Source organism: Silurus aristotelis (genome assembly GCF_946808225.1).
Source record: "Silurus aristotelis genome assembly, chromosome: 16".
NCBI classification, from domain to species: domain Eukaryota; kingdom Metazoa; phylum Chordata; class Actinopteri; order Siluriformes; family Siluridae; genus Silurus; species Silurus aristotelis.
The window spans coordinates 22018088-22042986 of NC_139589.1; the positions used below are offsets into that span (position 1 = coordinate 22018088).

General features: G+C 40.5%; 1 protein-coding gene across 3 annotated transcripts; it reads left to right on the forward strand.

The window, feature by feature from the left end:
• Nucleotides 1-1215: 1215 nt before the first annotated feature.
• rhobtb3 (Rho related BTB domain containing 3) lies at nt 1216-24615 on the forward strand. 3 transcript variants are annotated; one of them, XM_083564119.1, is made up of 12 exons: nt 1216-1795; nt 2072-2312; nt 6121-6313; nt 12175-12332; nt 12980-13088; nt 14055-14441; nt 17264-17373; nt 19216-19318; nt 21650-21823; nt 22209-22375; nt 23526-23622; nt 23896-24615. In XM_083564119.1, exons 1-12 carry the CDS (start codon nt 1773-1775, stop codon nt 23964-23966), a joined length of 1833 nt encoding a protein of 610 aa, XP_083420245.1. In that variant the 5' UTR covers nt 1216-1772; the 3' UTR covers nt 23967-24615. The 3 variants fall into 3 exon arrangements, with proteins under 3 accessions (XP_083420245.1, XP_083420244.1, XP_083420246.1); XM_083564118.1 differs by having other exon boundaries at nt 1217-1795; nt 19216-19322; nt 21654-21823; XM_083564120.1 differs by lacking the exons at nt 23526-23622; nt 23896-24615 and having other exon boundaries at nt 1217-1795; nt 19216-19322; nt 21654-21823; nt 22213-22370.
• Nucleotides 24616-24899: the final 284 nt, after the last annotated feature.

Below are 24899 nucleotides of genomic sequence, written 5' to 3' on the forward strand. Positions count from 1 at the left end.
CATCTGAATTATTTTTGTACCCTTAAGCTCTGAACAAGCTCACAAAGGGGCTATTTGGATTTACTCTTGTAGATGTTCATTTTCTCCCAGCCCATGTGTGAACCGATGCTCACTAGTGCAAATAGTTCATGTTTACCTTCTTGGGCCTCCAAATGGCATCCTGGCTGGAACAGTACACGGTTTGTGGACAAAGCTTTTTTTGTTGTTTTTTTGCTCCCAAACAGCAAATGATGGAAGAAAACATGAAATGTGCTGACAAACAGTTACGATCACATTACATTTCACACTGCTTTTGGCTCTTATCCAGAGCGACTTACAATGATCTCATTTATAAATAATTATAGAGAAGTTATTGGTAGAAGAATGCTGAGGATGGAGCCACCAGGAAGGAGGAAAAGAGGAAGGCCAAGGAGGAGGTTCATGAATGTGGTGAGGGAACACATGCAGGTAGTTGGTGTGAAAGAGGCAGATGTAGAGGACAGGGGGTATGGAGACGGATGATCTGCTGTGACGAACCCTAATGGGAGCAGCCGAAAGAAGAAGAAGAAGAAGAAGATAGTGAAGTTGAGGGTCAAGGGCCTTGCTCAAGGGTCCAGCAGTGGCAGCTTTAATCTGTGTTATTACGCTTTTCTTTTTTCTCGAATAAAAGCCTAAATGCTTTTAAAATCTTGTTAATGAAGGACAGGACAATATTCATTACTGGTTCAACCCTACATCTACAACTCAATGGATCGATGGTGAACAGAAAAGCATCTCAGAATGCACAAAATTGAATGTGCTGCAAGAGCAGAAGACCACACCAGGTTCCTCTCCTGTCAACCAAGAACAGGAATGTGATTCTACAAAAGGGGATGGACTCCCAAAACCAGACATAAATAATGGTGTCTGGCTTTACTCTCTTTAGTCTCTGCATAGCTACTAGTCCATCATGTTTGATGTGACCAGTAGCTGCATGATTTCATGCAATGCACCATGATAGACCAATTCATTGCATGAATGATCAGGTGTTTCATGAGTAAATGAGCCAAATGAGAGAATAAAAAGACATGCAAAGAATCTGAATTTAAATGTCATCTCATTCTCAATCTCTTCTACACCAGGGTGTTTTCTTTAGTTGTTTCTCCCCTTTCAGGGTTTGTATTGAGTGCATGGTAAACATTTCCAGACTGGTCTTATGTTCTGAATGCATCTCGGGTGGCATTGAGGAGGTTGTTTGGACGTGTTGCAATAGTCTGAGTGCTGAGTCAGGAGTGCCAACTCAGAGCTGCTGCTGCTGTCGGTTCATTTCCTCCTTCACAAGGCTCTCGTGTGATCTGAAGGGGTTTTGATATCTCGTGGCTGTGTGTGTGTGTGTGTGTGTGTGTGTGTGTGTGTGTGTGTGTGTGTGTGTGTGTGTGTGAGCCCCGACAGCAAGACGCTGGACATGTATTTTTTCCACGTTGTTTTGTGTTGAACTTGTGCTTCACCAGGCTTTAGCGCTGCACACTGCGGGGGTCTGGATGCGGTCTTTGGGGGGGCTTCGCTTCTCAGGGGCTTTTTCTTTTTGTCTTTGGTCCGCTCACTGGAGCATTGCGCACAGCACACTTTATCTTCGGAAGCGCCAATTGTTTATCTCAGAAGAAGACCCGAAATCGTAACGGGACTGGAGACGGTGGGACTCGGTGGGGTTTCGCGTGTAACGATGGATTTGTGCTTGAAGAACCTGATTGCGGAAAAAAGCCGTCGGATGGGAAAACGTGGCGCTTGAGGGGAGGACGTGCTCGCCGAGCTTCATGATCTCAGATCAGGGGACCATGTAAGTTGGACAAAGCATCTGTATTACACTGTGCTGGCTTGCATCATCATCATCATCATCATCATCACCATCATAATAATACTACTACTACTAATAATAATGTGACCCATTGACACTGCCTTTAGTCCTTCAATGAAACATTGTGATGCATTCGGATGGTGACAGAAATAGTTAATAGTTCGAGCACATCTGTGTAAAACCACATGACCACAAGTTATCCATTGCTCCATTGCTGGACTCCATGGACGACGGTGACTGTTACCATTCTTTTTGCAGGTCTGTCCACATAGTGGCCCTGGGCAGTGAGTGTCCTGTGGGAGTGGGTTCCGGAGAGGAGCCTGGAGCTCCAGCGCAGGTGCAAGGCGGTCTGCTTTGGAGCTACCTGGGCCATGGAGCCAGAGAGCTGGACCCCACGTCCACCACTCCTTCCAGGCACCCGCTGAACCCAGCCTTTATGGAGTACCAGTCTAGAGTGTTCGGAGATGTCCGAGTGATGGTGCGAGACTGCCCGAGCTGGGTAAGTTGGGAGGGGGGCGCGAGCGAATGCAACGTGTGGATGAGTGAGTGAATGAGTGGGAAATGAATAGTCAGAAAGAAAAGCATCCGAATGAATAAGTACTGTGTGGTGGACGAGTGAGTGAGTGAGTATGTTGTGGTAGATGAGTGAATGAGTGTTGTGTATGAATAAGTGCAACGTGTGGATGAATTAATGTGTGAGTAAGTGGGAAATGAATATGGTGTGAAGGAAAAGAAACCGGATTAAGTACTGTATAGTGTATAATTGAGTGAGTATGGTGTGGTGTATGAGTGAATGAATGATTAAGTGAGTGAGTACTGTGTGGTGAATGAATGAGTGTGTATATTTTGAAGTGAGTGAGTGAGAGATGGGAGAGTGAATATTGTGTGGTAGATTAAGCTGTGTGCTTTATGGATGAGTGTGGTAGATGAACGAATGAGGGAGTACTGAGTGGTGTATGAGTTAGAATGGTGTGAGTGATTAAGTGAAGGTGGTGAAGAGTATTAATGAGTGGGTGATTATGGTGTGCTTTTTGAATGAATGAGTGAGTGCTGTGTGGTAGATGAAAGTGAGTGAGAAATGTATGATGGATGAATAAATAAGCAAATACAATGTGGTGGATAAATAAGTGACTACTGTGTGGTGGATGAATAACTGAGTACTGTGTGGTGGATGAATGAGTGAGTACAGTGTGGTGGATGAATGAGTGAGTACTGTGTGGTGGATGAATGAGTGAGTACTGTGTGGTGGATGAATGAATGAGTACTGTGTGGTGGATGAATAAGTGAGTGCTGTGTGGTGGATGAATGAGTACTGTGTGCTGGATGAATGAGTGAGTACTATGTGGTGGATGAATAAGTACTGTGTCTTGGATGAATGAGTGAGTACTGTGTGGTGGATGAATAAGTGAGTACTGTGTCTTGGATGAATAAGTGAGTACTGTGTGCTGGATGAATGAATGAGTACTGTGTGCTGGATGAATGAGTGAGTACTGTGTGGTGGATGAATAAGTGAGTACTGTGTCTTGGATGAATAAGTGAGTACTGTGTGCTGGATGAATGAATAAATACTGTGTGCTGGATGAATGAGTGAGTACTGTGTGGTGGATGAAGGAGTACTGTGTTTGGATGAATGAGTGAGTACTGTGTGGTGGATGAAGGAGTACTGTGTGGTGGATGAATAAGTGAGTGCTGTGTGGTGGATGAATGAGTGAGTACTGTGTGCTGATGAATGAGTACTGTGTGGTGGATGAATGAGTGAGTACTGTGTGGTGGATGAATACGTGAGTACTGTGTGGTGGATGAATGACTACTGTGTGGTGGATGAATGAGTGAGTACTGTGTGGTGGATGAATGACTACTGTGTGGTGGATGAATGAGTGAGTACTGTGTGGTGGATAAATGAGTACTGTGTGGTGGATAAATGAGTACTGTGTTTTGGATGAATGATTGAGTACTGTGTGGTGGATGAATAAGTGAGTGCAGTGTGGTGGATGAATGAGTGAGTACTGTGTGCTGGATGAATGAGTGAGTACTGTGTGGTGGATGAATGAGTACTGTGTGCTGGATGAATGAGTGAGTACTGTGTGGTGGATGAATGAGTGAGTACTGTGTGGTGGATGAAAGAGTACTGTGTGCTGGATGAATGAGTGAGTACTGTGTGGTGGATGAATAAGTGAGTACTGTGTGCTGGTTAAATGAGTACTGTGTGGTGGATGAATGAGTAAGTACTGTGTGGTGGATGAATGAGTACTGTGTGGTGGATGAATGAGTGAGTACTGTGTGCTGGATGAATGAGTACTGTGTGGTGGATAAATGAGTGAGTACTGTGTGGTGGATGAATGAGTACTGTGTGGTGGATGAATGAGTGAGTACTGTGTGCTGGATGAATGAGTACTGTGTGGTGGATGAATGAGAACTGTGTGGTGGATGAATGAGTACTGTGTGCTGGATGAATGAGTGAGTACTGTGTGCTGGATGAATGAGTGAGTACTGTGTGGTGGATGAATGAGTACTGTGTGGTGGATGAATAAGTGAGTACTGTGTGCTGGATGAATGAGTGAGTACTGTGTGCTGGATGAATGAGTACTGTGTGGTGGATGAATGAGTACTGTGTGGTGGATGAATGAGTACTGTGTGCTGGATGAATGAGTGAGTACTGTGTGCTGGATGAATGAGTATTGTGTACTGGATGAATGAGTGAGTACTGTGTGGTGGATGAATGAGTGAGTACTGTGTGGTGGATGAATGAGTATTGTGTACTGGATGAATGAGTACTGTGTGGTGGATGAATGAGTGAGTACTGTGTGCTGGATGAATGAGTATTGTGTACTGGATGAATGAGTACTGTGTGGTGGATGAATGAGTGAGTACTGTGTGCTGGATGAATGAGTACTGTGTGGTGGATGAATGAGTACTGTGTGGTGGATGAATGAGTGAGTACTGTGTGCTGGATGAATGAGTACTGTGTGGTGGATGAATGAGTACTGTGTGCTGGATGAATGAGTGAGTACTGTGTGCTGGATGAATGAGTATTGTGTACTGGATGAATGAGTACTGTGTGGTGGATGAATGAGTACTGTGTGGTGGATGAATGAGTACTGTGTGCTGGATGAATGAGTGAGTACTGTGTGCTGGATGAATGAGTACTGTGTGGTGGATGAATGAGTGAGTACTGTGTGCTGGATGAATGAGTGAGTACTGTGTGCTGGATGAATGAGTACTGTGTGGTGGATGAATGAGTACTGTGTGGTGGATGAATGAGTACTGTGTGCTGGATGAATGAGTGAGTACTGTGTGCTGGATGAATGAGTATTGTGTACTGGATGAATGAGTACTGTGTGGTGGATGAATGAGTGAGTACTGTGTGCTGGATGAATGAGTATTGTGTACTGGATGAATGAGTACTGTGTGGTGGATGAATGAGTGAGTACTGTGTGCTGGATGAATGAGTATTGTGTACTGGATGAATGAGTACTGTGTGGTGGATGAATGAGTGAGTACTGTGTGCTGGATGAATGAGTACTGTGTGGTGGATGAATGAGTACTGTGTGGTGGATGAATGAGTGAGTACTGTGTGCTGGATGAATGAGTACTGTGTGGTGGATGAATGAGTACTGTGTGGTGGATGAATGAGTGAGTACTGTGTGCTGGATGAATGAGTACTGTGTGGTGAATGAATGAGTACTGTGTGCTGGATGAATGAGTGAGTACTGTGTGCTGGATGAATGAGTATTGTGTACTGGATGAATGAGTACTGTGTGGTGGATGAATGAGTGAGTACTGTGTGCTGAATGAATGAGTGAATTAATAGTTTTAGTTTTTCAATAACTGAGTAATTAAGGGGAACATGTATTGCATGCAAATTGTTGGTTTCACTTGCCACTTTCAGGACGCATATTTCTGCATTTGTTTTAGATCATTCAGAAACGCTTTTCAAAATATTTTCTGCCCTTAATAACAAGAACGGGTTTTCTGTTAGAAATGTTTTGATTCACGTAGGTGAATGAATGGAAAATAATTGTCTAATTGCATATGTACAATATAAAATTGTGAATGGGTTTATGAATAGCAATATTTTAGCACGTATATTGTGGAGGAGTAAATTAGAGATCATGTGATTAAGATACTGAGGACGGAGGATTAAAAACGCAGAATGAACGGTTTGAGGGGGATTTTGAAGGCATCTTTTTTTTTTTTTCAATCGATCACTGCAGCTGGTTAGCTGGTTATGTTCTGATGTTGGACAACCTGCTGCAAAAATACATCCTTATAATGCTCTTTGTTCCTCATCTTGATTCTCCTCTCAGGACTTGTTGGACAGTGACTGGGCCAGTGTGCGGAGTGTCTTGGAGCAAGCTGATATTGTGGTCATTAAGTATTCTGTTAACGACAAGCTGGCCTTCCAGCAGGTCCGAAACGGCTACGCCCCCAGACTCCGCCCCCTCCTGCGTCACTGGGGCATGCCTGTCATCCTGGTAGCGGTCGGAGCTAGGCTTAACGGTGAGACGTGATTGGCTTCTGCTATTCTTCTGACATTATGAGGTTTAAATTATCATGGTGTTCTTTTTCTTTGTCCAGAGTGTCTTCTTGCATCCCGACACACAGCAGCTTAACGCATGATTACGATGTAAATTATTGTTTTTGCCGGAGTGGCGTCTTGCGTGTCTTCTCATGAATTTTTCAGATTTGCTATACACTAATCTGTTAAGGATTAAGGATCAAAGGAATGCTATACGTATCCGAGCCTGTCGGTGCTGAGGTTGTGCTTATGCTATTATTCACCGTTAATACACTTCTGCACTGCAGCTTCACCAATCTTGAAGAACACACCAAAGGAGAACATTTCTTTTCCAAATCAAGGGGCCTTAGAAACGGCACTGTTAAATGGATAAAGACGCGGCACTGCTTGAAGTTTCTTGTTGGTAAAATAATTTTCTTTTGAGCATTTTAGTGAAATTAAATACAACCACAGACAAGATAACCAGCATTAAGTGATTAACCAATTACACGAGATAACATCAAGATTTTATTGTTTACACACATTTTATTCGAAATATTTTAGCATTTCTGACTCGATTAACTTTGTCATTTTATACAAGAGGTAAACAACAACATTCGCATGTTAGCATCTACCAAAAGTTTAAATAGGGAACTAGTAGTTCACATTCTTTGGATTACTCACCATAAGGTTAAGGGTTCAAGCCCCAGCACTGCCAAACTGCCACTGTTGGACCCTTGAGCAGGCGCTGTAACCTTCTGTGCCCCAGGGGGCGCTGTATCATGGCTGACCTTGTGCTCTGAAGTCAGCTTCATGGCAACAGGAAGATGCATATTCATATATGTACACAGAGGTCCAGCACTAGCTACAGGCAGAGCAGGGAATGGGATAGGGGCCTCCATAACTGTGACAAACCTATACACCTAGTTCACCAATCAATACGGACAGTTTAAGACTAGGCTTTTTATCCATTGAAAAAAAATTGTCACTCACCTGAAGTGGAACCAGTGAATATCATCGTTTACGTTTAGTTCTCCATCCTCTGAATGCATGAAAAGAATGTGTACAGTAATGAACAAAGCGATGAGCAGCCGGTTTCTTTCCGAGGTCAAAAAAGCATGAGCGCAATGACACGTTTAGACTTTAAGTTCACGTATGGACAGTATGACGAATTTGCACTCGAGCCGATCGGCTGACCGGTGACGTTTTTTGTGGGTTTTTAAAAAAAAAATGAGAGCCAGATGTGTGTAAGGCTCCATCTATGTAGAGAAATATGGAATATATCAATTTACAGTATGCACATATTTACTGTACAAAAGTGATACACTGTATAAACAGATGATATGTTGTTATATATGTAAAAGATCATCTAGGATCAGACGTATCATTTAAAAACCACTGAGAGGTGACAAATTAATTATCCCAATGTTACAGTAGCACCTGCCAGATGGGTGGGATATATTTAGGCATTAGGTTTTTTGAAGTTGATCGTTCGAAAGCAGGATGAAACAAATGAGCAAGTAGGAGGATTGACAAATTGTGATGGATAGATGTTGGATATGGATATTGCAGCTTGAGTAGGCTTAGACTGATCTGCTGACCCCTGTACACTACTGGAAGCAACCTGTAATAGGCATGTTTATCATGGACCATAGAGTAATGTTCTGGTCTGATGAATAATGCTTTTATACAACATGTGGACTGTATGCTTTTATGGCAACAGTTTTTCCTAAATATAATGCCCTGATACACTACAAAAAGAGTCAGGAATGGTTTGAGGAACATGAAGGGTTCATGGTGTTGACTTGACCTTCAAATTCCTTAGATATTTCCACAATATTTGGATTTAATTTGATGTCTGAGCAGTTTTAATTGTGTATGCTAAGAACATTATTCATGTTTTTATGTATGGCAATTATTATTATTATAAAAATTTTTTTTTTTTACATTTGAAAGCGAATAAAATCAAATAGTGATTAAAAAATTTATTTTAAAAGAAATTGTTATAAATGATTAAATATGATTATTAATTATAATAATAAAAATACAAATAATTATTATTATTGAATAGTACAAAAATTAAAAGTAAAAATCATGTCACTCATCTGATTGTTTTTTTTCCCGAAGGTACAAAGTTTGAGGGAAGTTAAACACAAATCCTTGCTGTAATAGCTGAACTATTCAACACCGCTGTACTTTTTTCGCAGATCCTCAAAGGTTATTCATTCGAAACGTTTAAACCGAATGCATCAACAGTCGTCGGCTCGAACATTGAACTTGAATGAACTGAGCAGCTGCAGCTCCTTGTGTTTTCTGTCTGACCTTTAAATAAATAATCTATCAAGGTTTAATACTAATCCTGTGCTGCAGTGCTGTTTTACGCCAAAAGACTAATAGTCTAGATTTAACGAGATGCCAGATTAGTCCTAGACTTGAGGAAGGTCACTGTTATTTTGTCTGGGACTTGGATTGTTGCTGTATATTGAGGACGATGAGGAAATATGCTGTGTTCCTTATCGCTGTACAGATGGAACAGGCCGAGAGCAGTAACACGGCTTTGGAATGATAAACATTTGTGTACATAACAGTGGTTAAATTGAGTGGAAGCGGAGCTCTGGCATGTCTGGTTTATGGGACTGCCGAGCAGAAACGAAGTCCAGGGCTGTAATTTGATGGCAATATAAATCGTTCGTAACACAATCTTTGTAAAATCCGTTTAACTATTTAACGTTAGAAACTGCTCTGACAAACAACCCCGTGACTGCACACACACACACACACACACACACACACACACACACACACACACACACACTCTCCACATGTTCTATTCTACAAACGTCCCGGCCGTGATTATTATATTTATGGCAGTGCAGTTACAGATGGCTTGATGAAATGACGCATGTTTTATGGCATCCCGGTTTGTCACATTGGTTAGTCGCTTCGATTTGACTAAGGGCTTTTGATTTTCCCCATTGCTTTTTTATTGTTGAAGCATCATTTCAGCAATACAGCAGCCAAAGACAATGGCAATAGCAAGTGGGCATAAAACCTGACGACGAAAACCTTCACTTTATCGAAAACCTCCACTTTATACCGCAATCTAGAAATGTACAATGTGGGCAAAATTAGGTCTAACCTCAAATTAAATATTGAATATTTCGGAAAATACAGTGTAGAAAATTAACTTATTTTATATATTAGATTTAGTGTGATCAAAAAATACACTTTCGCAATCCCTGTAATCAAAGACGAGATCTTTGTGATGATGTAATTAGTGATTTGGTCTTTACTGCAGTCGTTTTTGTTTATTTGATAAATTCTTCTTAGTGCAGTATTTGGGGGTGGTGATAAAAGAGCTTCATCAGAAGAAATATTGTTAGGTTGAGTAAAAGCTCTTGTAGTTGGAATTGATCTTTTTAGTACTATTCTTAACTCCTTCATATAGTCTTAGGAAGAACTTCACACTAGTGGATGCTGTGTTCTGAACCTTTTATAAAATATAAAGGATTCATTCTGTTAATTAATAGTGTTATATTTATGTTCTGATGTCTGGACTCGGATAGCATTCCCTAGTTTTTGAGCTTATTTACAGCCCCCAAAAAGTCGAAGGAATTTTCTTAAGGTAGACTAAAAGCTCTTGGATTCGTACCTGATATTTTCAGTCCATTTTTTTATTATTATACATATAACAAAATGACACATCGTTTCTCCGCGTTTCTATTATTAACTTCCGAATGTTTATGGATACTTTTATGATTGTGCGTGCTGTTTTTTTGTTGTTTTTTTTTACCTTTTTTATGTCATATAAAAAAAATTCTATTAATTAATTAGCAACATTATATTTAAGTATTAATGATTCAAACATTCCATAGTTCCGAGTGTATTTATATTCCCCAAAAACCTTTTCAGCGTGACATGGTGTATTTACATAAAACTGTCAGACACTGACTCAGGACTTTAATACTCCCCCTCGCTCGAATACACAAAACAAATAGGCTTAAGTTGAAGGTCAGAACTACTTTTTTTTCATTTTGGCAAACTCATCTCACACATCCGGTATACGACTTGAGTATGAGTAAAAGCTGTCCTGTAATATTATTAGCTTATTTTGCATTCAATTCATTTCTATTTGTTTAGCGCTTTTAACAATCGAGGCGGCTTTACAGAGCTAAAGAGGTTCTAAGTTTCAGAATCAAAATACTTTATTGATCCCACAGGGAAATTGTTAGGGTCCAGTTGCTCACAGCACAATTCAGGTACAATAAAGTAGAATCAAATATAAGAAATTGAAAATAAAATATACATATACAACTTATATATGTGGTGTGGTTTTGAAAAGTCTTGCTTTGTTTACAAGAAAATATTTTATTTATATGTTTACACACTATCACCTTCAAAATAGTCCCCTCGCCCAGTAATACAGCGTTCCTGTCACTCCCGGAAGGTGTCCTGGAAGTCCTATTTTCGAAGCGTGTTAAGCACCTTCAACCTTTGAGCTGGATCTTTATCTTTCGGAAGAGCGTGAAGTCTGTTGAGGATCTAGGGTTGGTGCGGAAGTGAGATCACGTGGACTGTTCTCCGATGATCATCATGCACGAGTTGCCTAATAGTTTTGACATTTTTGTTGGTTGAGATTGTTGAAGGTCTTCCTGATCTCTCGTCGTCTTCCAGCGGTTTTCTTACGCTTTTGAAGCCACGCCGTATGTCAAACGTATGTCACTTGAAACATCTTGCATATTTGTCCAATTTAACGCAGAAATTCACTTTTGCTTTCTTGTTCTAACTTGCTGTCCATGATGAAAGCGCAGACGCAGTAACGCACATGGTCTGAATAGCACCAGTTTGCACCATTAGTCCCAAAAACCTTTGATACCACCTCATAATAATTATAGATGCTATACAATCAATGAATTTCCAATCTTGATGAAATATACTGTACAAAATGTGTAGCAGCAGTGAAACAGATGGCGTAAAAAACCTGAATAATAATACATATATTTCTAATGAGCGACTGTGGCAAGAAAAAACACCCTGAGTTGGCATGAGGAAGAAACCTTTAGAGGAACCAGACTCAAAAGGGAACCCATCCTCATCTTTGTGGCACCAAATGTCCATTTATTACAGTTTCATTATTGTTAAGTTGCTGTTCAGTGATAGGTGCTGATTCTTGCACTCATTTTCTTTTTTTTTTAGTTATAAGCCCATTAATATTTTGATAATACTTAATAATGCTCTTAAATATTATAAGACTTTCTAAAATCCAGGTATCAATCTGAAACTGGAAAATCCTCAATTGAAAAAAACACATTGAGTTCAAGATTTTTCACCTTGACTGTCTACAAGATCGATCCTCCACTCGTGTAGAATTGAGCTGGCAATTATTTCCTCCTTCCACCTTTTGTCTCTTCCTCTCTCATTCTCTCTGTACTTTCTCTCCATGTTGTTTTGTTTTCATCCCGTGGGTCTTCCTTTCCCCTCCCATACCTTATCCCTCCTCCTTTCTCCTGATCTCAGCCTTTCCATTTTGTCTTCTACCCTCTCCAGCGCTTTCTCTTCCTACACACACAAACACACACACTCATACTTGAACCAGCTCATTTATATTCAGGGTGGCGTTAGAACACAACCTATTCGTCTGTCCCATATGTTTGCATGTTTGCACGTCCTGCAATGTCTTTCACGAGTAAAAAATTTGCCAGCCTTCGTCAGTGCAAGGGCAAGATGTTCTTTATTTAACCTTGAATTTGCACATAAGATGAATTGAATATAATCAGTGCAGTATCCTGATAATGTTCTGCTTTTATGTATCTCATGGTTCTTCCTTCCTTCTCACCGCTATTGTTATTGTCGCTGCATTCAGATGAAGGTCCGCCGTGCACGTGCCCCCTGTGCGCCTCCGACTGGAGCACTTGTGTTCCTCATGGCGAGGGGCTCCAGCTTTCCCGAGACCTGGGCGCCACCTATCTAGAGTTACCTTCACTCAATAACTTCTTTGTCGGCCGCTATTTTGGGAGTGTGGTGAGTATCTCAGGATTTCGGGCAATTATAATACATGCATACTGATTACTTAATACACTATATTACCAAAAGTTTGTGGTCACCTGACCTTTCCTGCCATATGAGGTTCTTCTCCAAACTGTTACCACAAAGCTGGAGACATACGATCATATAGGACATCTTCGGATCTTCGTTATAATAAAAGTTTGCATGCACAAAGTGAGTTACATGAAGAGCTGGTTTACATGCTTTGGAGAGGAAGATCTTGCTGCTATAGAGCTCTGATCTCATCCCTACTGAACACCTTTGGGATGAATTGGAACGCTGACTGCACCCCAGGCCTCCTCACCTCACCTACATCAGTACCTGCCTTTCGTAATACCCTTGTGGCTGATAAACACAAATATGCATAATCACAATCCAAAATCTGGTGGAACATCTTCCCAGAAGAGTGGAGGGAATTATAAGAGAAAATTGGGACTAAATGTTGGAATGCGATGCTCATAAATCACGTACACGTATCACCGTACTTATGACCAGGTGACCCAATACTTTTAGAAATATAGTGTATATACATCAAATATAGTGAAGTCCCTTGAACATACACTGTGTGTGTGTGTGTGTGTGTGTGTGTGTGTGTGTGTGTGTGTGTGTGTGTGCTTGTTTAGCTTGAATACTTCATGATTCAGTGTCTGAAGCAGAAAGCGAAAGAGGGACCTGATAAGAGGCGGGGTCACCGGTTTAATGAGCCCCGCCCTCCACACTTGGACCAACCGGGTATGAATATTAATGATAGAAATATTATGTATACAAACTGTATCTCACATTTCTGACAATTTATTTTGATGCCACTTCGTACGTTAGCTTTGTGTCTAGTGCTAACTGATGTTGAATGCCAACGTTTATGCAAATTTCTTACTAAAGCAGGGTGAAAAAGCCAGTAATGTAATTAATCTTGATGGCTGGACTGCACTATGAACTAAGATTTATTGTGTGTAAATGGCAATTTGGCTACTTTTGTTTGCCATATTGCAAGCAAGGCAAGGACTCAAGGTGTCCGGTTAATCAAAATGCACATTTTCCCTTTGCTCCATTGTTAAAAGAATACGCATTTTGTTGATCAGCACTGGACCTCAGTCCATGTAAAATATATTGATGCAGTGATTCATGTGTAAGCCTTGTGTTGGGTCAGATCTCAGAGTGTATGTCAGTGCATTAGACCGGATGTGAAACTGATGAGTGTTTTCTGGCCCTGATTCTGACTCCGATTGTGTAAATACATGCACATGAAGAAACAGGAGAACATTATTAAAGTGTGACCGTCATAATATTAGTTTATAGACTGAAAAAAACCCACCACCAGAGAATGGAGCCAACTGCTTTCAGGTAGTTTGCTGATGCTGGTCCAGCAACACTTACGCCTTTTTATGGCACGTAGGACATTAAAAATGAAAGGCTACAGAATCCTGCCAAAATCAGAGGGTAATCAATTGGATGCGATGATTTATCAAAAGTAGGCTTATTATATGTCGGAGTAGTAGCAGTTTGACATTACTGACTAGAACTTCTATTTCACGTTTCTACACTTCACCTACCTGTCTCGTGATTTTTCTTCCCCCTTGACATTCTCATCCCCTTTGCTACTTCTTTCCGCCTCACCTTAATCTCTCGTTCTGCTTCCCCTCCATGCTAATTTATATGCATCGCCCCACCCATACATTCACTCTCTCTGCTTTCATGCAGCACGTCTTCCTCCGGTGCGAGTCGAGGAGTCCAGCTTCTCTCAAGACCTGCAGTGGTTGCTGGAGCGTGGCGCGCAGTTTGCTGATGTGGTCTTTTACGCCGGGGATTCTGGGAAGGACCTGGGATGGGCGCACGCAGCTGTGTTAAGCGCTGTTAGTCCCTATTTCAAGCAGCTGCTGGCCGGAAGGCAGGCGTGGGAGAGGCCAATGTCGCGATGTGCCTGCCGGGAGAGAGACAGCCCCCACTCTCTGCTGTCCACCTGGGACGGGGGTTTGGATGACCTGACCAGGACGGACGGCCACCTACCGGGCCAACTATCTCGGCTGGTAGTGAAGGACCCACTGCTGTGTATATGCATGTGGGAGACGCTGATGTTTCTCTACAGAGGTGAGCACATGCACGTATAGATGGGTCCCCTGAGGACATGATGTGCAGATTTCACAAGTTTTATAGCCCAGAGTTGTTGTTTTTTTGCTCCTTCATCACTACTTATGTAAGCGAAGGGTTTGAACGACCTTGAAAAAAAAACACTATAAAGAAACACACTTTCCATCCTTCCATTACTCCAGAAACTGACTGGCTTCAAATATTATGATATCGACTACAGTTTAGACACCAGTATATACAAAGTGGAAAAAAACCCATAAATACTGTGCTTTTCCAAGACATGGGAAAATATTGACATAACCTTTAAAAAGGAGGGATAACTTAAATGGAGTGAGAGAAACGGTTATGAGTCTGAGACAAATCAAGAGCCGGAAGCTATAAGCCACAGTCAAGCCTCAAACTCTCAAATAAACATTTATGGCCCAAGTCAGAAAAATACAGCTAAATATTACTACTGTAGTAAAGATCATTATTATAAGATTATAAGTCACAACATGGTACTATTTTATTACCCTACCTTATTTCTACAGTTAGCTAACCTGATACAAAACACTAACTTGTGTTCAATTGTTTTTTAAAAAAATTTTTTTATACTGAATAATGTTATTTACTGTCAATTATTTTTACATCCTGCTTTGATGCAGCTGCTTTTTTAATATTTTATTTCAGTGTCTTTGTATCTAAAGGTCAGAAGATTTAAAGTTCAGAGTTAAAAGGCTTTAAATTGTAGTTGTCAGTCAAATTGGCTTTGCTTAGCTTTCAAGTCCAAGTTGAGTTTAGAATAATAATCTTCAAAGTCAAATTCTGACTCAAATGCTTTGATGTCTGAGTCAAATTCTGAGTCATAAGCTTTGAAGTCTACATCAAATGACAAGATATAAACTTTCAATTTCAAGATGAGTTTAGAATATTAAGCTTTGATGTCTGGGTCAAATTTTGAAGTTGTAGTCAAATTATAAGTCGTAAGCTTTGAAGTCTAAGTCGAGTTATGAGGCAGAATTTGAACCAAATTACAAGTTATGCATTTAGAATCTTTTTAATATTTTAACTGCCTCACTTGAAAGTCAGTCACGTTGCGAGTCACATGATTCGATAGTCTAAAACAAATGACACGTTCTAAGATTTCAAGTCCGAATTGAGTTTAGAATAATAAGATCAATCTGTGAGTCATGCAGCTCTGAAGTCACAAATTTGCTTTAACAATTCGGATTCTCGGGTCCCCATTTCCAGCAGCATGACTTGCTCTTATTTCTCTTCTTGCTCTATCTTTCTGTATGTTCCTAAAGAGACTCTCTAATACGTCTAATCAATAACTTCCTATCGAACCATGCAAATTTGAATGTCTAATCTACAACGAGTGACATGATAGATTAGATAAGGTTCGAAAAAATAAAAATTTGTCGAATTAGTCGAACATCTAATGACATGATAGACTCGATGTGGTTTACGTAGGACCGAAATCCCACACCGCTTCGATCGACGCCTTTGGAAAACATCTGTAAGCGTAGTTTCTATTGTTTTCAGAAGCCTTTACGAATGCATTCGGTGCAAAAGTGAATTATTTTATAAGCAAGCTGAACTTGTGCAATAGTGGATAAATGAAAAAGGGAAATCTGGCATTGTTCTGAGGTGCATTGGTTAAAGACGCATCCTGTGAATTTTCTCAGCAGGAAGCAGTTTGCCACTAAATCACTGTTCGAAAAGTAAAAATACAGCTGGCAAGCCGTCCTTATCTCCTCCGCTCCATGCCCGGATTTTTCTTTTGTGCTTCAGTAGAAGGACTTTTTTTTTCCTTAAGGCACTGTTTCATTACTGGAAGCATTTCATATTGCTTCTTGTGTGTGTGTGTGTGAGATCCACAGCATACATGTGATTTTACTCTTGTATCCCAGGGCTGTAAGGCTGATTAACATGGTCCAAACATAAATATGCTCCAAGGGGGAAAGGGAGGACGGGGGAAAGGGGAGAAAAAAATTAAGATATGTATATAAGCGGAGATTGCAGAGAGACCGAGAGAGGGAGAGAAGGAGAGAGAGAGAAAGACGTGTCTTTATGTGGGATGTGTTGCATCTATAGACGTGTGGTGCTGAATGCATAATTGCGTTTTTATGCACACATTAACCGTAGATATCCGCTGGCTAGAAATGCATCCCCAAATAAAAGACTAAGGGAGAAGATGTCCAATTGCTCATCAAATTCTTTAATGAGCAAGTTGACCGCAGCTCAATCGGACTGGCAGAATTCGTCAGCGTTACGCCTCGTCGCGAGAAGGCCGATGAGATTAACCTGCCGCTGAGACACGCCATCGTTGTGCACAGGCGTTTTTGTATTCTCCGGCTTCAAGGGCAGCACCGTGGATCCAAAAACACCGGGACAGAAAAAGCCTTCGCAAAACAAACACGATGAGCCTGAAATGATTATGAGGCCGAAACGCAACGAGATAAAGGTTTCTGACAGGTCGTTCGATATCAGAGCTGTGAGCGTGCCAGCCTTTGTTGTTCTAATGAGCACTGTCAATGATAAGGGGCAAAAAGGCAAAATGTGCTGCAGCCAGCACAAGCGGCGCGAACATTTCGATCAAGAGTTTCTTTTTTTTTTTTTTTTTTTTTTTTTTTTTTACACAATGCATTATTAAAGCTCTTGTACATGGGGAGCCCAATAACAGCACCACAGTAAGCAGGGATTTGATATATAGAGCCAGGACCAGCTCAGACTAATAGGAGAGTCTAGACAGCCGAATCACGATGCCTTGAAGTATCTTAATAGATCAGTGCGAGCAAATGTGTGTGTGTATATGTGTGTGTGTGTGTGTTTTGACACAGGGGCCTGGGAGTGGGAGTTTCTGGAGGAGGCTTTGGGTGAAAAGCTTAAGAACCCTTTAGCGGTCGCCCAGCTGATGGATCGAATACGCTCATTTGTTGGGAGAGAAAAGGTAACAGGAGTGAGCTAGTGTGTATTTTCAGGAGCAATAAAAACGGGTAATGAAAGCGATATGTGCAGTGTAGAAGAGCTAAAATCTTATCTCTATTAATATCTCAATGGCTTAACAAATGCTTAGTAATATCAATAGACAACAAAACTATTTAGCAGACAGGCAACTTGTGATAAAAGAAATTCAAGTAAATAATTAAATAAATGTAATAATGAACTAACTTAATTATCGCAAAGATAATATGGGTAGATCGTGTGCCATTAAAAAAAAATCTAGATGCTAGTCTATCATTTATCCTCCCTCTGGCATTTGTCTGAGATCTCTTCTCTTCTAACACACGGATCTCCATGCATCATGCGGTCAAACACGCGCGAGCTACTGCAAAACTCTAGAGTCAAATAGCAAGTCCAAATACAATTCCACCATGACTGATGATCATATTTGGAAGTCTGCATGAGGCTGACTAGATTTATACTGAATATATGCATCGATCAGGCGTGACATTATGACCACCCTCCTAATATTGTGTTGGTCCCCATTTTGCTGCCAAAATAAGTTCAGGCCCATCGAGCATCAACAGCAATAACTTCTTCAGCGATTTGAGCTACAGGCCTACAGGCCAGCCTCCGCTCCCCACGTGCATCAGTGAGCCTCGGCTGCCCACGACCCTGTCGCCGGTTCACCACTGTTCCTTCCTTGGAGCGCTTTTGATAAGATACTGACTACTGCAGACCAGAAACATCACACCAGAGCTGCAGTTTTGGAGATGCTCTGCACAATTGCACAATTTTGGCAAACTCCCATAAATCCTAACGTTTGTCTATTTTTCCTGCTTCTAACACGTCAACGTTTTACTTTTTTTCTGGATTGTCCTGGATTTTTTTTCTGATCACTGTGGAATTAGGAGACCACGAGCCGATTTGTAATCAAAGTGGTTTATTGTGCTCATCCTCGGTTCCCAAGATTTTAATTGAATATTTATGAAATCATGCATCTTGATCACCTAATCAGGAAAAAAAATTGATAGGAATCCCACAGTTCAAACATCAGACGGACACTGTTGGTTCCACCATCTGTCCTCATGCAATTTGTACATGGACTGAACAATATGTGTTTACTACATTGGGCTAAAACAAAATCGGCCCCAGCTTTATACTTCTTATAACTATGTAGATTTGTCAGTGATAGTGTTCCAGAAAACCCCCAAAAAACTATATATATCTGCAATATGGATTCCAATAATATTTCTTAGTGCTGCTGGGCTCCATTTATGCCAACCATTCCAACACATTAAAAAAAAAAACAGAAAGTTTTGTTTGCTCAGCTGATATACACTATATGGACAAATGTACTGGGACATCTGACATTTTCAGCCATATTTGGTTCTTCCCCTAACTGTTACCATCAAATTGGAGGCACACAATTGTATAGGATGTTTTTGGCTGTGCTAGCAAAAGACCTTTCCCTTCTGAACACCTTTGGGATGCTGACTGCACCCCTGACGTCCTTATCTCACCTACATTGGTACCTGCTTATACCAACCTGGCTAAATTATCCACAAATCTCCATAAGCCCACTCCAAAAAGGGGAACATCTTCCCAAAAAGTGGAGGTTATTTTCAGAGCGAAACATGAAATGAGATGTTCAAAAGGACATATGAATCTTATAGTCGGGTGTCCACAAACCTTTGCCAATAAAGCGTATGTTTATGTGTAAAACCGATGGAAATGTGAATCAGATCTTTTTCTTCTATCATTGTTCTTTTTTCTAAAGTTAAGTGGGAAATCTGACCATCCTATTTTAATTAATGCGCAACTACACAATGTCATTTCCTTTTTCTAGGCCCTCAGGGACACGGCCGCTGCACGCTCCCAGCCTGCTCCTCAAACACTTGGAAACATCTTCAACTCCCCTCTCTACTCGGATGTCATTTTTATGGTGCAAGGCAAGTCCTTCCAATACACATTCCCATACTGTACATCAAGGTATTTCCTGGACAATAAAACATTTACACATGCTGTGACAAAAATGTAAAATTTGTGTGTTAGATTCATTATAATATCAGTCTGTAAGCTGCACATGTGAGTTGTGTATATTGGATTGGTTTTGAAGATCAAAATCGGAAGAGCTATACATTACATGAAGCCACCTTTATGGACTATCAACTGGGTTCAGGGTTTAGAGTTACAGGTCCAAAACCATGGAAAGTGTGAAAGTTGGAAACATTTGGGTACTTAAAGGTGAATCTTTTATAATAGAGGATGATGAAAATCTGCTATAATTAACACTGGTGGGTTTTTTTTATACACAAATGGATAGGATTAGTAAGGAGGAAGTGAGAGCAACTATTACAAGGATAAAGAGTGGAGAGTCGGTTGGACCAGATGACATACCAGTAGAAGCATGGAGATGTTTAGAAGAGATGCAGTGAAGTTTTTAACCAGATTGTTTAACAAGATTTTGGAAGGTGAAAGGAAGCCTGAGGAATGAAGAAGGAGTGTGCTGGTACCGGTTGTTAAGAATAAGGGAGATGAGCAGACCTGCAGGAACTAGAGGGGTATTAAGTTGATCAGTCACACCATGAAGTTATGGGAAAGAGTAGTGGAAGCCAGGCTGAGAGAAGAGGTAACCATCTGTGAGCAACAGTATGGTTTTATGCCGAGGAAGAGCACCACAGATGCTTTATTTGCTTTGAGAATGTTGATGGAGAAGTATGGACAAGGTCAGAAGGAGTTGCATGGTGTGTTTGTGGATTTAGAGAAAGCGTATGACAGGGTGCCGAGAGAGGAGTTGTGGTATTGTATGAGGAAGTCAGGTGTGGCAGAGAAGTATGTGAGGGTGGTGCAGGACATGTATGAGGACAGTGTGACAGCAGTGAAGTGTGCAGTAGGAACGACAGACTGGTTCAAGGTGGAGGTTTGACTGCATCAAGGTTCGGATTTAAGCCCTTTTCTGTTTGCAGTGGTGATTGACAGGTTAACGGATGAGGTCAGACGGGAGTCTCCATGGACTATGATGTTTGCGTATGAGATTGTGATTTGTGGTGAGAGTAGGGAGCAGGTGGAGAAGAGCCTGGAGAGGTGGAGGTCCATGCTGGAGAGAAGGGGAATGAAAGTAAGTAGGAGTAAGACAGAGTACATGTGTGTGAATGAGAGGGAGGGCAGTGGAGGGGTGCGATTGCAGGAAGAAGAGGTGGAGAAGGTGGAGGAGTTCAGGTACCTGGGGTCAACAGTGAAAAGTAATGGAGAGTGTGTTAGAGAAGTGAAGAAAAGAGTGCAGGCAGGGTGGAGTGGGTGGAGAAGAGTGATAGCAGGAGTGATTTGTGATAGAAGAGTATCTGAGAGAGTGAAAGGGAAAGTTTATAGGACTGTGGTGAGACCTTAGATGTTGTATGGATTAGAGACAGTGGCATTGAGTAAAAGACAGGAAGTGGAGCTGGAGGTAGCAGAGCTGAAGATGTTAAGGTTTTCTTAGGGAGTGACGACGATGGACAAGATTAGAAACAAGTTTATTAGAGGAACACTGCATGGGACATTTTGGAGATAAGGTGAAGAGATTGAGATGAGATGGCGACTCCAACAGTTATGGGAAGGATACAGGAGGACGCATTGCAGCACTAGCACAAATTAGAATGATCTTTGCATTGGACTTACAAGGAAATACTTCTCGATTAAATATGTTCCAGCAATACAGAGTAGATAATTACTTCTTCATAAGGATGTACTTAACGACATGAAGAGGGATTAAGATAAGAACTGGAAAAAAAAATGATTAAAAAATTACAGCACTAAATGAAGAAACAAAACAAGTCAAAAACCTATCGAGACTACACTGATACCGGTATCTGAAGTAGCATTTTATCATTGTAACATGTTATGTAAAATAAGTATGCATGGTACAATATGGGGGGGGGGGGGGGGGGGATGGGTGTTCTTATTAATTTTACATGACAGTAATTTTTTTATTCCAATAAACAGAAAAGCAGCAACAATTGATTATAATCCATATGTTTAATAGGCAAAGGTCAAAACCATGAAGTAGACAGAAACCAGAACTTGGAAAATAAAACCCTAGGAAATATATTATCATTATCAAGAGATTCAGGATTAAACACAGAACAGGTGAACACTATTTTGACCACGTGAGCACCGTGTCACCGAGCTCTCCTCACATGTGATCTAATTTCTGCACCCACACTTTTTGCTGAGATCTTTTACCACAACATACACGTGATTAGCATGTTGGTGTGTGTAAGAGTGTGTCGTGTGCTTTTCAGGGAGCGTCCTGCCCGCACACAGAGCCGTGCTCGTGGCTCGATGTGATGTCATGGCCGCCATGTTCAGCGGCAAATATGCAGAAGCCCGGAGTCGAGTAGTACCCATACATGGGGTCTCCTCCGACACCTTCCTCGCTTTCCTGGAGTATCTCTACACGGACACCTGCTGTCCAGGTGAATGTGCATCCTCTGCTTTTATGCTGATCCTCATGTCTTGGATTGTTTTGAGGTTCTCGGTGTAGATTTATTTCTAAATGGCATCTAAGATTGAATGAAAATTTTTTTTTCTCTGTATCATACCACATGTTCCATCATAGCAGGGCGTTGATGGATGTTGATGGATGTTTGACATCTTGTACGGAACTTAGCAGGCAGCAAAATATTCTTTCTGCTGATTTTGATTGCCAGTAGATGAATACAGGAGGCGGTACAGTGTGACACGGCGAGCCGACAGCTGCCAGGATGATTGATGGCACAAAAACAAGAGAAGCCGAAGTTGATTGACAGACGTGTGTGTGTGTGTGTGTGTGTGTGTGTGTGTGTGTGTGTGCATGTTCAGCCAGTGTGTTGCAGGCTATGGCAGTCCTAGTCTGTGCTGAGATGTACCAAGTAAAGCGTCTGCAGCACCTCTGTGAGGTGTGTGTGTGCGCCTATTTGCAGAGCATGCCCAGCCGGGAACTGGCCTCCACCAGCATCAGTGTAATCCGGTTACTGAGGAGAGCGAAGGTGGGTTCGGTGCTTGAGTTTTATTTTTGCTCCTGAAATCAATAATTTATATCCTGCTACAAGACATGCTCTAGTGGCGATTTAATTTAATACAACACTCCAAGGTATACGATATCATTATTCAAACTAATCTACTGTATGTCCCCTACTGTAGCATTTGTCTGATTAATGAGGAGGATTTTTTTCCAGCACATTTCCTTGTATTAAAAAAGAGCAAAAATCCTTCACATGATTTAAGTGATTCTTCCCAAATATCTCTCATGGAAATATTTATTCATGCCCACAGCAAATGCCCATAGACTTTCATTATAATCAATTACCTTTACATTCATGCCATTTTGCCAGACCTCCTTCTCTAGAGTAACTTACAGTTATTCAATGGCACTGAGATCTGAACTTAAGAACGTCTTTTAATTCCAACACCTTGACCACTGAACATCCCTTAAACTCGTATTTCTTCGGTACAACAAAATAATTCCAAAATAGAGTTCATCAGTTTTTACGCTTATTTAGCTGATAGTTTTTCCGGGTTGCGTTATACAGTACTAGAGCGGCCTCTGGAGGCGAATCACCGACACCAGATGCTGTTTATTTAAACTTCTTTTTATTTTTTTAATTTTAGCTATCGGTATTAGTCGATCCCTAGTCCAAAATTGCAATCACAGCATAACCAGCTACAATTTGGTGTGCTGCCTTATATTGTGGGAATCTATAAGCAAATTTATGATGTCATTTGGATTACTTAGAAAGCCGTGGTTACCACCTTTTAGCTGGGGGAACAGTCTATGGTCTCTGGCAAGACAATTGGATCACTTGTGAACAGTTCTTGGACACTGAAGATCACTTCTTTCAGCTAAATTCTATATTTAACCCACATTTTATTTATTTATTTTTATCGTTACTTGTATAAAGCGTTACTAAAAGTGATTATAAATAATTACAAGTTCCTGTGTCCTTCCTATACTCTATGTGTTGAAACGAACTCAAACTTTCCAATATGATATGATTTTTCAGTGGAACAACTTAAACAGAATGCTGTGTTCTTTTTTTTAATACATTTTTTTTGCCGAGTCAGTCTTTCCACCGCTTGCATCACTGTAGGAATAGCCGTGAAAGTAGGTTTCCAACCGTTTCTTCTCTCTTTACACAGTGTCACAATGCTGACCAGCTCTATGTCTGGCTCCTCCACTTTATTGCCAATAACTACCTGATCTTCAGCCACAAACCTGACTTTCTGGAGCTATCAGGTGAGCAATCTGTAGTAGCTGGTCAACATTATTATTACAAATAAGGTGTTAAAAATGTGACCAAGCCCTGAACAGATGTTTAAGTACTTAAACCCTTGTACATCACCATATGCTAGTTATTGCTCAGCTGTTTTGGAGAATAGGAAATGCTAATGCAGGTCGAAGCCTGTGACATTCTGCTGTGTTGTGCATAATAATTCAAGGTACAATAGTGTAAGTAAGGACCCCTGAATTCGTTTTTTTGTTGTTTTTTTCCCCTCATGTGGATGGCAGTCCTCCCAGCAGTAGGGTCCATGTTTGAGCCTGAGTTTAGGAACCAGGCTGTGTTAAATTCTTGTGCATAATCTCTCAAAGCCTGCATGGGTTCCCCAGTTCCCTCTTACCACAATACCATAAATTCACTGTTTCTGGGTTATTAGTGTAAAAAAACAAAACATAAAAATAGCACATATAAAAAAACTTTAAATATAATGTTAAATTTTTTAACAGCTTTATTGTAATATAATGTAATTATAACTATATATTACTGTATGTATACTATAGTATAGTTATAATACTTTTAATAAGTTTATTCAAATTGTAATTCTATTGCACTGAAATACATTTTGAACAATTGTGCGTTTGCAGCGTTTGGCGAGAAATATGTATGGTGGCCGAGAAGTGCAAAACTAATGAACAAATACAAAAACACAACAATTTAGACAAACTGGCAAAGATAGATATCGTTTGGAATACTTACCGCTCATTGGAGGAGACGTCTGTCATTCAAGATGTACAGGAGGTACAACAGGCGTGTGTGTAAAAGTGGGAAAAATTGCACTATTGGAAAAAAAAAACTTTTTATGCGAATCTCCACACATGTACAAGAAACTAAGTTAATACGATATACAGGAAGTAGAAAATTGTGTATGTTAATTGGCAGATGTCTCGTCCAATAAGTGTTAAGTATTTATTACCTACCTCTTCCGGTTTGTCTGAATTGTGATTGTGTTTTTGGGGTTTGTTATTTTGTTTTTTGATTTGTTAATTTCTTTTCTGATTTGTTATTTTGTTTTTGGATTTGTTCATTAGTTTTCTAATTAGTTCAAATATTTTCTTATTAGTTCTTTTTTGTTGTGTTTTCTGATTTGTTAATTTGTATATGGATTTGTTATTTTGTTTTCAGATTTGTTCTAGTTTTTGGATTTGTTTTCTAATGAGTTCATTTGTTTTCTGATTTGTTTATTTTTTTTCTGAACTATTAATTTGTTTTCTGATTTGTTCATTTGTTTATGGAT

Excerpts from the sequence above, each read along its gene's own strand:
- rhobtb3 (XM_083564119.1), top strand. The coding sequence starts at position 1,773 with ATGATCTCAGATCAGGGGACCAT. Across the intron at positions 14,442-17,263 it reads GCTGATGTTTCTCTACAGAG|GGGCCTGGGAGTGGGAGTTT; the intron begins GTGAGCACATGC and ends GTTTTGACACAG. Across the intron at positions 23,623-23,895 it reads TGACTTTCTGGAGCTATCAG|TCCTCCCAGCAGTAGGGTCC; the intron begins GTGAGCAATCTG and ends TGTGGATGGCAG.